This window comes from Phoxinus phoxinus, assembly GCF_949152265.1.
Source record: "Phoxinus phoxinus genome assembly, chromosome: 15".
NCBI classification, from domain to species: Eukaryota; Metazoa; Chordata; class Actinopteri; order Cypriniformes; family Leuciscidae; genus Phoxinus; species Phoxinus phoxinus.
This window is the reverse complement of record NC_136890.1, coordinates 25,233,620-25,249,570: the sequence shown is the minus strand read 5'-3', so window position 1 is coordinate 25,249,570 and position 15,951 is coordinate 25,233,620. Positions and strand designations below refer to the sequence as shown.

Genomic DNA, 15,951 nt, shown 5'->3' with positions numbered 1-15,951 from the left:
TGTGGTCTAACGATTTATGGTTCATACATCAACTGAGGGGGGGGGCAGGGGTAAGCTTTGTCTTTGCCAGTTTATGACTAACACCAATTTAAGAAAAAATAAAAAACATGAATATGAATTAACTGACATGCAAACCAATACCACCAGACAAACACTTTGACACGTGAAGTGGAAGATCATACAGACAGTTTGTCTCTTAATGAATTCAGGACTAGGCCTACTCACCTCGGGTTGCCATTCTGTGGCATTAGCATTTAAACTCTTTTTGATGTTCAATAAGAGCCTCGGGTTTTATTGGCCCCAAACTGCATCCACGTGATTATAGAAAAAAAAATTTATCCTCGGGACATGCGTATTTATCAGGTTTCCAGATTTTCTTGTCCTCCTTCCATCCTGACACGTCACACGGGAATCTTTCACCACCTCCACTCATTTTTCGCGCCTGTTGGCTTGTTGTGATACTCAGGCATGAATGAAATGAGACAGGTGATGTCAGTAGCCTAGCCTATTCTTCATCCATGAAGACTTTATGGCGACTGAGGAGGCAAGCAAACTTTTAATACAAATATATGCCTTCTAAAACACTACATTTAAATAATAATTTGATGAAACAATTGATGAAAACAGAACCTGTAAAAGTGAGTCAGCCACTGACAGGAAGCAACGTCAGAGGCTAACGGCTAACTAGATTCTTTTCCGCATCTAAATGATGTGTATTGAGAAGTATATCCCCATGCTGGGTTAATGACCGATACTTTCTGTATTTATGACATCACCGTGTGTGGGTGGAAATTGTTCCATTATCAGGGCCCTAAAAATAAAACACCAGATGGCCCTATAAAATGATTGGGAGCTTCGGATGGGAGACTCGTGTATGATAACATCAGGACCGTTGTCAGTTTCAGTTGAGCACGAAAGTAAAAAAAAAAGAAAGATTTATATTTAATATGTCATTAATTCACAAAAAAGTTCATATAAAATAGTATTGTCATACAAATCACTTTCAAAAGATTGCTTGATTGCAATTATTTTCAGAAAAATTACTGTTACTTTCCATCCAAGCATTTTTTGTGATTGAAATTGGATTCATAGCCCAACAGAGGCACCCTGAGGACAGTTTGAGTACTGTGATACACACAAATACACTGAACTCAGTGTGGTTGATTTAAGTTTGGCTGTCAATTAGTGAAGGACACTAAACTGGTCCTTCAAAGCATGGCTGTTTATGAATTTAATTTGTAACAGAAAAATTGGAATATGATATTTACACTTATTTCAGTTCACTTTCAGCTGTGGGATGGAAAGTATGTTCCAACTTCCACAGCAATATTTTGGCATGGAGTGGAAAAGACAGATCAAAGTAAATGAGTTAGTGATCAGAGTCAGATGTTTTAAAAGTATGATAAACTTTTGCCAGAAAATAGTTTCAAATGCATGTTCGTTTATAAGATCTGAGATGCTTGTGTTGCAATATACGCTTGATTGGTGGAAAATCAATGTAATATTTTAATGTTTGCATTTGTGTTATCAGTCCAAGAGTACTATGCTAAGCATTGACCTATCTCAAATTCCAGGGATACAGCATCAAAACTCACAAAATCAGCTTATAGTTCAGCCATATTCTTTAACCTCAATCCCACACCCAATCCAACTATGAGACCCAGAGTGAGCGCTGGGGTTCAGGTCAGTTCCACAAATATGGTCTCAGGCAGAGAAAAAGATCAGAGATACTCTGACTAACAGTTGTCTTCAGGGCTTTGGCAATGGCTAAATAACAAGCTAAGAGGTTCAGCCAAAAGTAGCACTAATCAGAAGGCCTTTTGGTGGAAAAGGCGATAGTTTTGTGCTAAGCTTTCAGTGTGTGCCATATAAAGTCTTTATAGGAAAAAGGCTTAATTATTTTGGCCTTCAGTATATGCAATAACTCCATGTGGGTCATCAACTGCTTGAATATGTTTTTGCAGGTTTTCAATTAGACCTCTGTGTTGCATTACTAGGGAACCACGAAGACAATGATTGTTTTTGTATTGACTTCAAATATGATTAATGATCAAGCAAACATCTTGTAACGTGAATTATAGCAATAATCAGCTAATGAATGTTATAACCTATGTTTTGTCATGCATAATGCACAAATTACTATTGTTCAGCCCAGTTTGTTGCTACAGGGCTGCGATCATTCCATAAAATAGTAACATTTGAAGACAGCTGCTTTTCTGTATAAAGAATTACATTCCTAAATAACAACCGAGTATACACATGATAACCTTACTATAGGACAGAAATACTACACCAGAAGTTCCATGTTAATAATAAATGATCAAACATGCAGAGTAAACAGAACAAATATAGCTCTTAAAGGAGACCTGTTATGCTCTTTTTTTTAAAGTCTTGATTTTATGTTTGGGGTCTATTAGGAGAGGTTTTCATGCTTGAATGTTTAAAAAAAACATTATTTTGCACATATTTTACATTGTTGCAGCACCTCTCTTCCAAGTCTTTAAGTCTTTCCAAGCCCCTCCTTCCAAAAAGCGTACTGTGCTCTGATTAGTCTGCTGGACCATTGTGTTGTGATTGATTGTGTTGTGATTGGTCAACTGCATCAAGTCTGTTGAAAATTCCACGCCCCTTACCATAACTCCAACTTTCAACACAACAAACTCAACCAGGCCTCGCCCCCTTTTTTGTGCATGCCTTGGGCGAGAATTATGTTAAACTCTCTTGAGTAGGTACTTATTTTGATTAAGTAATTACTTCACAACTGTTAAAAATGTACGTTATACAGTATGAATGTGTGTGAATTAACTTTTTGCCTACAAGTACTGTGAATTCGGGCATACTTTTGTGAAACAGTGCTTAGTGATATAGAGAATAACTCCCTTTGGAGTGGACTTTGTGCTTTATAACTTTGCAAGTCTTTGTAACTTTGCAAATTAATTTACATTTACGTATTTGGCAGACGCTTTTATCCAAAGCGACTTACATTGCATTTCAAGGTACACATTTACATTCTTATCAGTTCTTACTTTCACGGGGAATCGAACCCATGACCTTGGCGTTGCAAGCGCCAATGCTATTCATACTCAAACAGCAACTTACATGCTAAAAAAGCTGAACATTTAAAAATTAAAAAACATAATAGGACCCCTTTAAGAGATGGGTCGGCAACCGTATGGCATGCGGAGGGATAATCACAGAAGCGCACCTCCGGTCGCGTGAACGGATTTTCAGATCTGCGTACTAGCTCAGGATAAAATCTCACACTTTAATAATATTCATAGCATCCAACTTAAAACAAGCTGTGTTACTATGAGAAATGATTATGAAAGTTCAAGGGACTTTATTTAAATTAAATAGATACAACTCTTTAGCTATTGTCACGTGCCAGTAATTATCCTGGCACATGTGCCATTGGTTTTAGATGGCACATCTAAATTAGTCATTTTAAATGCATTTCTTTTGACATTTTAGTCATCTAAAGATCTATCACCATGCGGAACCCTAGTCATGTTTCCTCCCGTTAGGACAACTGAAACAAAAGCATTCTTTTGCCCAAAATGACAACGCTTATATTCTCTTCAGAAATCTTTCTTGCTCAAAGTTAAAGTTAAAAATTAAGTCAATGGTCACTAAAACAGTTTGGTTACCAACATTCTTCAAAATATCTTCTTTTGTGCGCCACAGATGGAAGTCAGTATAAAGGTAATTAAATGATGTCTTTTTCATATTTGGATAAACTATAAGTGAGCAATTATTTACACATCGCAAGCCATATTCCCTATTACAGTTCATTTAATCATGATTTGAATAAGAAAAAGTAATGACAGGTCTTAATGCTATACTGTCATTGTGAGAGATAAAGTAATTGCAAACAATTGTATAAAATGAGCAAGAGAGAACAGGGACATAGATCTTGGTTTAAATTGGAGAGGGAGCAGCAAACAAGAAATGTTTTATATAATATTGATTGACAATATTGAGAATGTGTTGGTCTATACCCCTGGAGTAAGGCATTTGTCTTATACGTCTGTGTTTATACTTCTGTATTCACAGACAACAACACAAAACATAAAAGTAAGAAAAAGCAGCAGAATGATGAAAATAATATTAAGGATATTAAGAATGGCAGCAAAAAAGCTCATCATAAAAGACAAAAGAAATACTAAACGCATGCATTTTTAAATATAAAACCTAATGAAAATTTACACCAGATAAAATCATACCGGGGTCACACGGGGCTAACAAAGAAAAATCACTTTTAGCGTGCAATATCAAAGAATGGGATCTGTATCGTTCCAGCTGACCACTGCATTTCGCCATCTGTAAAACATATTTGAAGCATTCATATCGCCACATGTTTGCATTTCACAATATAAAAAATACATATTATAGAAAAAGCACTGACGAAGTAAGAAACTAACTTGGTCCTGATGCAAAGCTCCAGTGGAGGAATGAGATCACTTTCTGCGTTATCACTCTGAGCAGACTCTGCAGCACAAGACTCCGAATCTGTCCAGACACATAATACAGAAGACCTTTTAAAACTGATTTATCATAAACCCTAATTATGAAGCAAGAGAGCAAAGCTTGTTTATTTTGTTGTTCTCAAATACTATGCATAATACAATCAGTGTTTGTTTTGTGTGTGTGTCCAGAAAAGCAATGACCCAAAGGAAAAGACTCACAGACTGTTAATCTAATTGGTTCCTGCTGGTTGGCCAGCCCATCGTAATAGTACAAGTCAAACTCTTCCTCTTTGCAGTGATCGGTTGCCAGGTCTTCAGAAGGACAAAAGAGCACACTGAAATGGCTCTCGCTGCACACTACCCAAATCGGAAACTTAGGTGTTTTCAGGTGAGATCCAACCTTTTAAAAAGAGAGAAGTTGGGATATAACACATTTGGATATAATATCTACCGGTAAATATATTTTAAAGTGTTTCAAGCCTTCTTACCTTGCATATTCTATAGTGCTCAAATAAAGACAGCAGTCCAATGTTACAACGTGCTTTAATTCCCTTAAGAAGTGTAAAATTTCCATTTCCAGAATCAAGCTTCATTTCATCATCAAAGACGTTTGAAACTGCCCGTCCACAAAGCAAAAGATTGACCAATTCCTTAAAAAAATTAAAGGGGCAAGATTTAAATAAAGACATTTCATTGGAGGAGTGGGGTACAATATGTTTAAAAGCACAAACTCAAACTATAAATACTCGTTTGAGACTCTTATAGTATAACTGGATAATGAGAACTTATATCACTCCTGTACGATTAAATAAATTTAACCCAAGTATTCCGGACTTGTGTTTTAAATGTAATATTTACCAAGGCACATTTTTTCATTGTGTGTGGGAATGTATTGAGGTGCATAAGTTTTGGAGGAAAGGGACTCAGTATATATCTCAATTTACTACTACCCCGATATCTTTAAGCCCGGTAATATGTATATTGGGTATTTATAAAGACAATTGTTCTCTGTCCGTCAAAAAGAAAAAGCTGGTGGATTTGTGCCTATTACAAGCCAGGCGTTCAATTGCCCTTTGCTGGAAAAATACAAGTTGTCCTTCCCTTGGACTTTGGATGAAAAACCTGATATCCAGTTTGGCCCTAATTTTTTTTATTTTTTTCTCTCAATCATTATGTTTGTATTTAAGAGGATTATGTTTGTTCTTTTTATTAAATGTGCTGTAAAATACAATAAAAATATGTTTGCAAAAAAAAATGAAAGGGAAAATTTAATGACTTAAAGGTGCTGTATGGAGTTTTTCGACTAAAATGAATCCATTTTTTATTACCTGTGTGTGAAGGGGTTGTAATCTCACAATAAAATTATCCACTTGGCGGGTTTTGCTATTACCTCTGAAAGCAAGTATTCATATTTCTATGTGAAGGCTCCAGGTCGGATTAGCCGCGAAATCCAGTGACGTGACTGAGACCTGCATGCGCACTCCCGAGTGTCTCGCCTCGTCTACTGACTTTGCACTCAACAGCGACGACACCGCAACTTTATGACATGGAGTCTGCTAATACTAGGAAACGACTAGCACAACACAGACTCCAACACAAACTCTACATAATAATAAATAAATAAAAAGAATGCACGCGCACGAGCACTCGCTTGTAAACGTATTGGTTGCAATCTGAAACATCACCGCTAGATGCCGCTGAAAACTCCATACAGCACCTTTAATCATATCAGAACACTGTGTGCACTGAAGCTATACAAAAAGCAACCAATATAATTGGTGACACCAAGACATTGTTTTTGGTAAGAGCGAAATAAAATATGCTATCTTCTGTGTATTGGGTGTTTAGATTAGGACTGTAAAGTGTTAACACAGCAAACCTGCGTGCAGTAGCCATGAGCTCCAATGAGGGTGGAGCTGGGCACATCCATATCACTTTGTATGCTAAAACACAAAGAACAAATAGATTAGCTCAGAGAATATATTAACATAAACAGTCTGTACTGAATTTGTAAAGAGAAGGAAACTCACGTTGCAGTAGTTCTGGAAAGAATTGCCGAGATAGTAAGTAGAATACAGCCAAAGGGACCAGAATCAAACTAACAGGAAGCAAGGAAACTGCTACTAATTACCATCGTCAATCACATGAGGAGCTACTAAACAGGTTACATTTGCCTTAAAATGCTTCAAGACTATCAATGGATGTGCTCACATACAAACCTTGCTTATAACAAATACAGCAAATTTATTTATAAATAATAAACATAAATAATACATCTATAATAACAATGTTCTATATAAATATTATAAACAACTATTATTATAAATATTATAATGTCATAAGGCATTTTATCACAGACTTACCTGTCTAACATTCTTCTCAAGAACAAAAGTCAGATCATCCAACGTCTCAACAGTGACGCATGTTATCTATGTGGAATATATATTTTTAAAAAAACATTAACAAAAGAGAAATATATAGTCATCAAAAGAAGTAATTAGGAGGTAATTTAAGGGAAAAAGAATCAACTTAGTAAACTTACCATTTCCAGAATACCGTCTGATTTGTAACGTCCGATCGGGATGAAAAGACTTCTTCCTGTGTTTCTGTGGGCGGGGGCAGATACTTTAAAGTTGAGAAATGAAAAATAGTTTTGTAAATTTAAGTGATCATTCTAAATGTGTGACACTTACATTGCAACTGTGGCTCTCTTCATATTCCCGACTCTCCATAGTATGTCAGCCAAAGCTAGAGATAGACATTTTGTCCTCAAAACATGTGATACCTCCAGTCTCCTGGTGACATTTAACAAATCAAGTTTAAGACAACTGATTGAGACATCAGTGAAATACAAACTGTATAATTTATAACCTAAATTATTCACTGATATAAAGGGAAAATGGCACCAACATGATTTAATGGTTTTAAAATAATAAAGGTAAAAAATAACATCTGACATTTTTACAGAAATAATTTGAAAAAATATGACTGATGCTTGGTACACACTCATCCAATGAGTCACTGCTCGATTCTTCAAACAGAAGCTTCTGTAGAACGCAAGCCTGAACTGCTGCAAGGACACCACAGGGTCCTCCCTGACAAAACAATCCCAGAACATCTCATGACGCAAAGGTTTACAGATCAAAACAGTAAATCATGAGGTTGTCTAAAGTACTATACCTTCTTTTGTACAATCCCATATTTCAAACCTGGATTATCGGAAAAGGTAAAGTTCTGTTGTTTCCACTCCTCAGTGAAACAACCCATAGGAGAACCAAAGATGATCTCCTTCAGAGCCTGAAGTAGACATGAAAACAGCGATATCATATCAGACTGGACTGATATCACATCCAGGAAGATAAATGATAATGTGCTTACAGTGGCCGTCATCTGGTCCATGGGAGTCTTGTCCAAACAACGTTCTGGTATGGATGTTCTAGGAACATCACACAAGCTCTCCTCATTCTCTACGTCATCTGTAAGATTGGAAAATAATTTCAAAACAATGGAATTTTTAATGATAGATTGATTTAAAAATGGACAACTATACAAGTATTTAATGAGGACAAAATACACTTCAAATTAAAGCAATACAACAATAAAAGCTAGTGTATTCTGCGGTTGACTTGGAAATGATACAAAATGTAATTTGCTGAAGATTTGAGGTGCACTACCCAAAACCATTTCCAACACATGGAGTCCATCCAGTTTTGGGCCGGGTGCCGAATTCTTTCTGGAGAGGAAACAACAAAAGTTAATAATCACACACTTGACATATTGCAGCTGGGAATAAATATCAATATTTTCTTTTTACCATCCTAAATGGGAGCTTCTTAGAGCCATATTGTCTAATGCTTAAGATATTGTATTTATAATAATCATGCATATGTTCAAGGCTGTGGCTAGAAGGTCTGGGCCCCTTTTTAAATATAACATTCAGAAAAGGTTGTGGGTCCCCCTGGACCTGTCGGCCCCAAGAATCATTCCAAACTTTCACCTCACAAGGTATGGTCCTCTCTATGTTTCTAGGATTCAAATGGTATAACTATTTTAGCCCTTCAAAAATAAAACGATTTTGACGTTTTTAAATCAATGAAGGTCGACATAAAATATTTAGAGTAGGTTTCTCAGACACAGGTTAAGTAACTGCACTTTCAATATTCTAGCTCAGTATTTTTATCCGTATCTTGTTTTCCAGTCCAAATATCAAAAACATACATTTAAGGTTCCTGAGAAGCAAAATGACATACATTTTTCAGAAACCAATCAAAATGAAGTGAGTTTTTGCTTTAAACAAGAAAAAATAAGTAAGAAAAACAATCCTGTTTTTCCTTTGAATTAAGGTTATCTTTCTTACCCCGTAGGCAGATAACTGTATGCATAAACTCATTTAACTTTGATAGATTTTTTCAGAAAACAAGAATTAATAAAATATTAATTCTTATAAAAAATTTAATATTAAGTCATTTTGCTTATCAAGTAAATTTGTCTTGATTTAAGAATGCTTAGATATTTGTACTGGAAAACGAGACAAAATATGTAAGAGGTTTTATCCCCAAATGATTGAAACAAACTCACAAGCGATGCTTGACTTCCGGCATTTTCTCATGCCCATTGTGGTCTATGATTCCTTTATGTGAATTAGAAAACATCCTGCTCTCCCCTTCAAGAGAGGCTGATGGGTTAGACTTTGTATTTGTAGTATTGAGGCCATTTGTCCAGTTTGCTGATTCTCTACAATCCTCTGTTGTTGCTTTAAGAGATGATGATGCTTTTCGGGCTGGACGTCTTCTGTTACTCTCCTACGAAAAATGAAATCCTTGTAAATGCAATGCTGTAATGGAGGAGTAACGTGGAATCAAATCTTTGTAAAATTACTAAAATAAATATGTAACATTATTAAACACTGGATTTTAATAAATTCATTTTAGTTTAAAGGTGCTGTATGGAGTTTTCAGCGGCATCTAGCGGTGATGTTTCAGATTGCAACCAATACGTTTACAAGCGAGTGCTCGTGCGCGTGCTTTCTTTTGTTTTTTATTATTTTGTGGAGTTTGTGTTGGAGTCTGTGTTGTGCTAGTCGTTTCCTAGTATTAGCAGACTCCATGTCATAAAGTTGCAGTGTCGTCGCTGTTGAGTGCAAAGTCAGTAGACGAGGCGAGAGGCGAGACGCTCGGGAGCGCGCATGCAGGTCTCAGTCACGTCACTGCATTTCGCGGCAAATCCGACCCGGAGACTTCACATAGAAATAGGAATACTTGCTTTCAGAGGTAATAGCAAAACCCGCCAAGTGGATAATTTTATTGTGAGATTACAACCCCTTCACACACAGGTAATAAAAAATGGATTCATTTTTTTATTCGAAAAACTCCATACAGCACCTTTAAGTCATTAAATTTTCCCTTTCATTTTTTCATCTCTTTATGAATTTTTTGAAGTGCCAAAGTATTGCGTAGCTGTCAACAGATGGACAGAAATCTCTCTGATTTCATCAAAAAGATCTTCATTTGTGTTCTGAAGATGAACGAAAGTCTTACGTGTTTGCAACGACATGAAGACAGAATTTTAATTTCTGGGTGAACAATGCCTTTAATGAATCAGCGTTCATTACCTGCAAAGAGCTGGCAATGGGACCCGCCATAATGCCTCGTCTTATCCTGCTGCTTCTGTTTTTCTGGCTATCAGTGTCTAGGATCTTTTTCTCAGAAAGAAATCCCTCTTTCGACACTGTTAGGAGATCATGGCTAGACGGCAAACAGTATACACTTCTCTCACTCTCAGGGTGAACAGCAAAGCTCTTTTTTCGTGTGTTTTCAGAAGGTGTTTGGGAAGGCTTAAGCTGTGACACACTGTTGCTTTCAGAGAACCTGTGAAAAGGGTGGATGTTTATCGCTGTCAACATATCGTGAAAGTCTCAAACAAATTAATATATGGATTTGTATTTGTAAACTAAATCAATAAAGTAATACCTTGGACTGTCACACAACAGACTTTCCTTACAACCTGGTTCTCTCTTAACACTCATGTCTATGGACATGGTTTGTTCCAGTGGAAGTGCTTCGTTGTCACCATGTATTTTGGTTTTGTCACCTTCACTCATTCTGACTTTCACAATCATCTCCAACATAGACTTAAAGGGATGTTCTTCAGCCTAAATACAAATGCTTTTTATGGCCTCTCTGCTTTTCCAACATTTTTAATAAGATATAAGTTATACAGATGTGTTTTTTTTACTTTGATACCTTATTCTGTTTGTAAAGGCCCTCAAGGTGAAGTATTCTGCGCAGATCTGATCTGTTATTAACGCTTGAATTAGTCCGTGGAAGCTCTTCATCCATGCACGCTATCGTTTTCTTCAGGCCCTGTAACGTTAAGTACATTTCATCAGGAAATGTACTATTCCATTTCATCATTCTTTCAGGAAAGCTAACTTTAAAACACCTTAAACATACAGTATGTACGTACATCACACCAGGTAAATATGTTTGTTTTTTAAATCTCTTAAATTAGGCCGTGGGCCGGACCCCGAAATTGTGAATTTCACAGATCCCTGCCAAGGAACTAAGTGATTTGTTTACAGATGGCATGTAAAAATTATTATAAGTAGTGTAATCATTGTTTCCAACGTTGATGTGTGCACATTTTATGAAGATATCGATTTAAACTCTTACATTTTTAAACGGGCAAATTTGTAGAACTACTAAATCGTAGCGCCAGAAAACGTAAACAAATCACCCGTCTCCTTGACAACCAACATATTTGATACAGTAACTTTGCTCTCTTTATAACGAAATCCTGCGATTTAAATAGTCTTTATATACTTTCTGTCTGCACGAGCTATACTATACATTGTGCACTTACCGTCAGAAGACCTCTAAGGTTATTGATCACTTGTGACATACATAGAAATTTACATAGACCGCACAACAACAAAGCGGGACGCGATTGACAGCCGGTGTGCGACAATATGAAGTGCTGTATACGTTGCTTCTAGGGCAAAAAGCCCAATAACCTTATTTTCTCAAACAAGTTGGGCATCATTTGTTCAGTGTGCCCAGAAATGGGTTAACCTCAACACTGCTGAGAGTTTAATAGCTGAAAAAGCCATAGCAACATTCAATTTAACAGAAACCTGGAGAGCCCAAGATGTGCCAGTTAATGTGGGCTTCCATAGGGAATGCTACATGCTCTTCACCAATAAAGATCACATTGTAAGAGCATGTAGGAGGAGAGAAATGGCAGCCAAAGATACTGAAGGTATGTATCAAATCCATAAATTCTGCAAATTTTCTATTAAAATAATTGTGTATTGATCATGTAACTTTGGCTATGTATGTGTGTATTGTAGTTAGTTTAAGAAAGTATGTTAAATAAACCTCACACTACCAGTGAATCTTAACTACACAAAGTGATTTTTTATTCATGTATATTTTTGAACACTTTATCTTAAACATTTTATTGAAAAGCTGGAGATTTAACAAGGGCAAAAAGCATATTCAATATAAGATTACAGTGAATAGTGTAAGGTTGACAATGAATTGAACACAAAAGTCTTTTTTTTAAAGGAATGTTTTATTTGAAACAAAGACATTACATGGTATTCTTACAAATCTAAACAGTGAGATTACTAGATTAAAAGTAACCACCTTTGATAAACACATTCTTTGTCATATTTGTCTACCTGACAATTCATCCTATTCATACTGGAATATATACCAAAATATTTTCTATTCCTCTGTTCTACAGGAGAAGTTTGCAAAGCCTGCCAGACATACCTCCCCCAATGCAGCATGGATGGAGGATCGAGGGGGAATTCTATGCAGTTCATTGGATGACATTTCCACCAGCACCAAAAAGTGTCTTGGAGCTTGTGCATTGCCAGTGCAAAGCATTACAATGTGTGGGGGGGAACTGCACATGTAGAAAGCACCAGCTACCATGCACAGACATGTGTCTATTGGTGCTTTTCCACTGCATGGTACGGCTTGGTTCAGCTCGGAACGGTTCGGCTCGCTTCACTTTTCCAGTGCGTGGTATGACTCGACTCGGTACGGTTCGGTTCGCTTTAGCTCGGTTGCTTTTCCACTGCAGTTAGTACCGCTTCAAAGTGGGTGGGACTGATCGTTAATAGTTGCCGCCTCTACTGGCTCGGTAGTCACTTTTTAGTTTTTTTACAATTTTTAAGTTTGTAGGTCCGGTGGTAGCCGTGTGCGGCTAAGAGCTGTGCTACTTCTTGGAACACTTTTTCCTTCCGTGTTGCCCCATCCAGCTCTCGCTGGATCCACTCCTCGGCAACCAACGAGAGGAACGTCTGCACCTCGTCCACTGACCACGATTCAGCCATTTCTTGTTTGATTATTTTTTTTACCTCTTTTGTCAAGTAAATACTCTAAAAACAGGTGCTACCGCGTTGGCTGTTGTCTGGCTATTTACATCTAGCGGGTTTAGTGTCTCGTGTCGCAAATTCAATGACGCTGAAGTGACTATTCTGTCTGACCAATCAGTGATCTGCAGTGTTTTCACGTCACATTTAGTATCGGTACGGTACGCTTGGAACCTCAACAGAGGTGGTACCATTTAAAGCGAGCCGTATCGTACCATGCAGTGGAAATGCGCCAAAGCGTGCTGTGTCGTACCGAGCCGTACCGTACCATGCAGTGGAAAAGCGCCAAAGCGTGCTGTGCCGTACCGAGCCGTACCATGCAGTGGAAAAGCACCAAAGCGTGCCGTACCGTACCATGCAGTGGAAAAGCGCCAAAGCGTGCTGTGCCGTACCGAGCCGTACCATGCAGTGGAAAAGCACCAAAGCGTGCCGTGCCGTACCGTACCATGCAGTGGAAAAGCGCCATATGTAGGAACTGCACCAACGCTGTCTAAGGATGAAACACACAACATTGTGAGCGTGCAGCCATGGCCTGAGTACATCTTTAAATAACATGACACTAATAAAAGTTAATCTGGTTCAAGTTCGTTTTTGTCTGGTGTTGTAAATTCACTAAATAGCCCTAGTTAGCCGTTGATAATCTAACTCAGGGGTTTTCAAAGTGTGTGGCGGGCCTCCCTAGGGGGGCTCCAAACAGTGTCAGGGGAGGATCAATGGAAGTGAAACTATTTCATTACTTGCATTAGTTATCAAAAGGAGATCACACAGAATAGCCCACATGTGTGAGAGTTCAGATACAGTAGTTTTTGGGAACTGTTTTCCCCTCATCAGGCTGAAACTAATAAATGCCTTAGGACAGACCTTTGTTTATAACTGTTTGGTGCAGTAAGAAGTTATGTTCAGCAATATTAGGCTATTTTGGCTCAAATGTTGAGTGCCTATGGAATAAAAAATATATAATTATGATCCCAAAGGCATCCAGGAATTGAGCGAAACTTACCAAGTAAACTAAAAATGTGGTGGGGGGCACGTCGTTTCCCATGCTTTGTTTGAAGGCACGCAGTCTCAGACTTTGAAAACCCCTTATCTAATGTTTGCCTTACTATAACATTAGCCAACTATACAAAATAAATCCAACCTGGACGTTGCCTCATGGAGATACCGTTAATACGTTGCCTACTTCACCCAAGTGAGGTGTTCCAAGAGCGTCTGCCTTCTGCCCTACAGATGTCGGCTTCACCATCAGGAGAGGAAACGCATGCAAAATATACAAAATACAATGTGCGATTAGACAGGAATCAGGAGATAACGTAAGCTAACTATATAACCGTGTGTGTTTTAGAAATCTCCCAGCCCCAACATAGCGGATTCAAACTGTCAACTCATTATGAACTATGGAAGCTGTTTAAATCATCTGTGTTGGAGCAGGGAGTTGTCTAAAACAGGCAGGACAACGTGTATCCTGTAACTTACTCCTGGAGATGTTTGGGAAATACTCTCGCAGTACATAAGCTTCACTTCAAATAAGATAAATTCATATAACTGTTAGCTAGTTACACGGAAGGGGCTGAACGATGGAAAAAAACTTTAAAACTTTCTTCTTCTGGACGAAAAAAAAAAACTTCAGCGTCATAATCAACATTTTAAGACAAATGCAAATAAGCCCTTGATAAACTCTTTACAACACACAGTTAAATAAATAATTAGCTTGTGGTATCCACAGAAAAAAAAGCTGATCCTACCATACAAAGTTACTTCAGGTGCCAACACTAGCCAACTTGCCGTATACTACATTTAAAACGACAAATAGCTTAGCATTACCCACGTGTGTAGCATTCGGCGAACATATGCCAATACCAATGCATTCAGACTTTTTACAATGTTTCGGATAATGCTAGTGCTAATCAGTTACCTACCGTTTCCACGATGTGTGGTGCAGCCATACACTGTAGCCAAAAAACGGAGGACTCGCCAGAGTCGCCACTGACCGGCCGCAGCGCCCGCGAGTTCAGTTCACATCCGGGTCTTCGGGCACCGGTTCAAATAATGACGTGATTGGTCAACTCAAGTTGACAAGGTAACAACACGAGCTTTGATTGGTTCTTACTCCGGCTAACATTTTGTGGTTAGCTAGCGAGATTATATCTACGTTATATTTTTAATGTGCAACAATTGACGTTGGAAACAAGCAGTAATGTGCTCAACAACAATTTATAAAGCCAGTTATAAAAAATTAACCAGTTCCCTGGAGGAGATCTATCAAATCGAAAACTAAAGGAGAAAAACAGACTTGGCCCACTGCCTAAATGCTGCTGCTTTGAGAGTTGACGTTATAGGATAAGTTAGCTTTTGTGTCAAAGTACCATGTTTAACGAACATTTCTGAATCAGATTAAAGAAAATAGTCTGTCACCCACCTTTCGACTGAGATATTCCCGTACTAGAGACGCGGACACCTCCTCTACATCTTTGCCCATCATGGATCACAATAACACAGCGGTAATAAATATGGGACTGAGATAGCAAGTTGGCTTCTTCGGTGTAAACAGCCCCAAACTTCACACACCTCAAATACTGTTGGTCGACATACGACATATTTTCATTTACACACCGTTAGTGAATTTTCAGCATGGTATTTGAATGGTTAGTGATTTGTTTGGGGGATAAATGAGGTAAGGATAGTTGGCGAGGCTTGCTAGCTAGCGGTCTAGCTTTTCGCCTTGTTGCTATAGTTACCCCAGAACGTTGTTGATAGAGCGTGCTGTTCTGCGTGCGCGGATTAATGACGCAGCTGCGCCTCCCTGCGGATGCAACATGTATTACGTTGATGCAGTTTGCAAAGAAGGGAATATTTCCTGAAGCTTTTGAGATTGCACAGAATTGAGTACAAAATCCGTTGCGGTAAATTTGGAAAGTATCCTGCTCTGTTGACAGGTATGTAGAAGACTAGCTACTGGTGTACTGTTCTATGAATAGTTTTGAATAATAAATCATCAAGTTATATCTTAATGTTTACTGTTGTCTAGCTGTATCCGAATAGCTCTCTCAAAAGGGGAGCTGTGTTAGATATGGCCTGAAATAAGTTGATTTATGAAAAATACAC

At 37.9% G+C, this 15,951-nt stretch overlaps 1 protein-coding gene across 1 annotated transcript; it reads right to left on the bottom strand.

Moving 5' to 3' along the window:
* Nucleotides 1-3,236: 3,236 nt before the first annotated feature.
* mindy4 (MINDY lysine 48 deubiquitinase 4) lies at nt 3,237-15,606 on the bottom strand. Its single transcript, XM_079638030.1, has 18 exons — nt 15,266-15,606; nt 10,709-10,828; nt 10,436-10,617; nt 10,078-10,333; nt 9,045-9,268; nt 8,141-8,199; nt 7,845-7,942; nt 7,647-7,763; nt 7,473-7,561; nt 7,160-7,261; nt 7,009-7,072; nt 6,830-6,895; nt 6,497-6,564; nt 6,346-6,409; nt 4,955-5,116; nt 4,686-4,866; nt 4,422-4,509; nt 3,237-4,320 (listed from the first exon to the last, which is right to left on the bottom strand). Exons 1-18 carry the CDS (start codon nt 15,326-15,328, stop codon nt 4,272-4,274), a joined length of 2,052 nt encoding a protein of 683 aa, XP_079494156.1. The 5' UTR covers nt 15,329-15,606; the 3' UTR covers nt 3,237-4,271.
* Nucleotides 15,607-15,951: the final 345 nt, after the last annotated feature.

Coding starts and splice junctions, on each gene's coding strand:
- mindy4 (XM_079638030.1), bottom strand. CDS start 15,328: ATGATGGGCAAAGATGTAGAGGAGGTGTCCGCGTCTCTAGTACGGGAA. Junction 7,943..8,140: donor TGTGTTGGAAATGGTTTTGG/GTAGTGCACCTC, acceptor CCAATCTTACAG/ATGACGTAGAGAATGAGGAG. Junction 6,410..6,496: donor CTTTCCAGAACTACTGCAAC/GTGAGTTTCCTT, acceptor TTTGTGTTTTAG/CATACAAAGTGATATGGATG.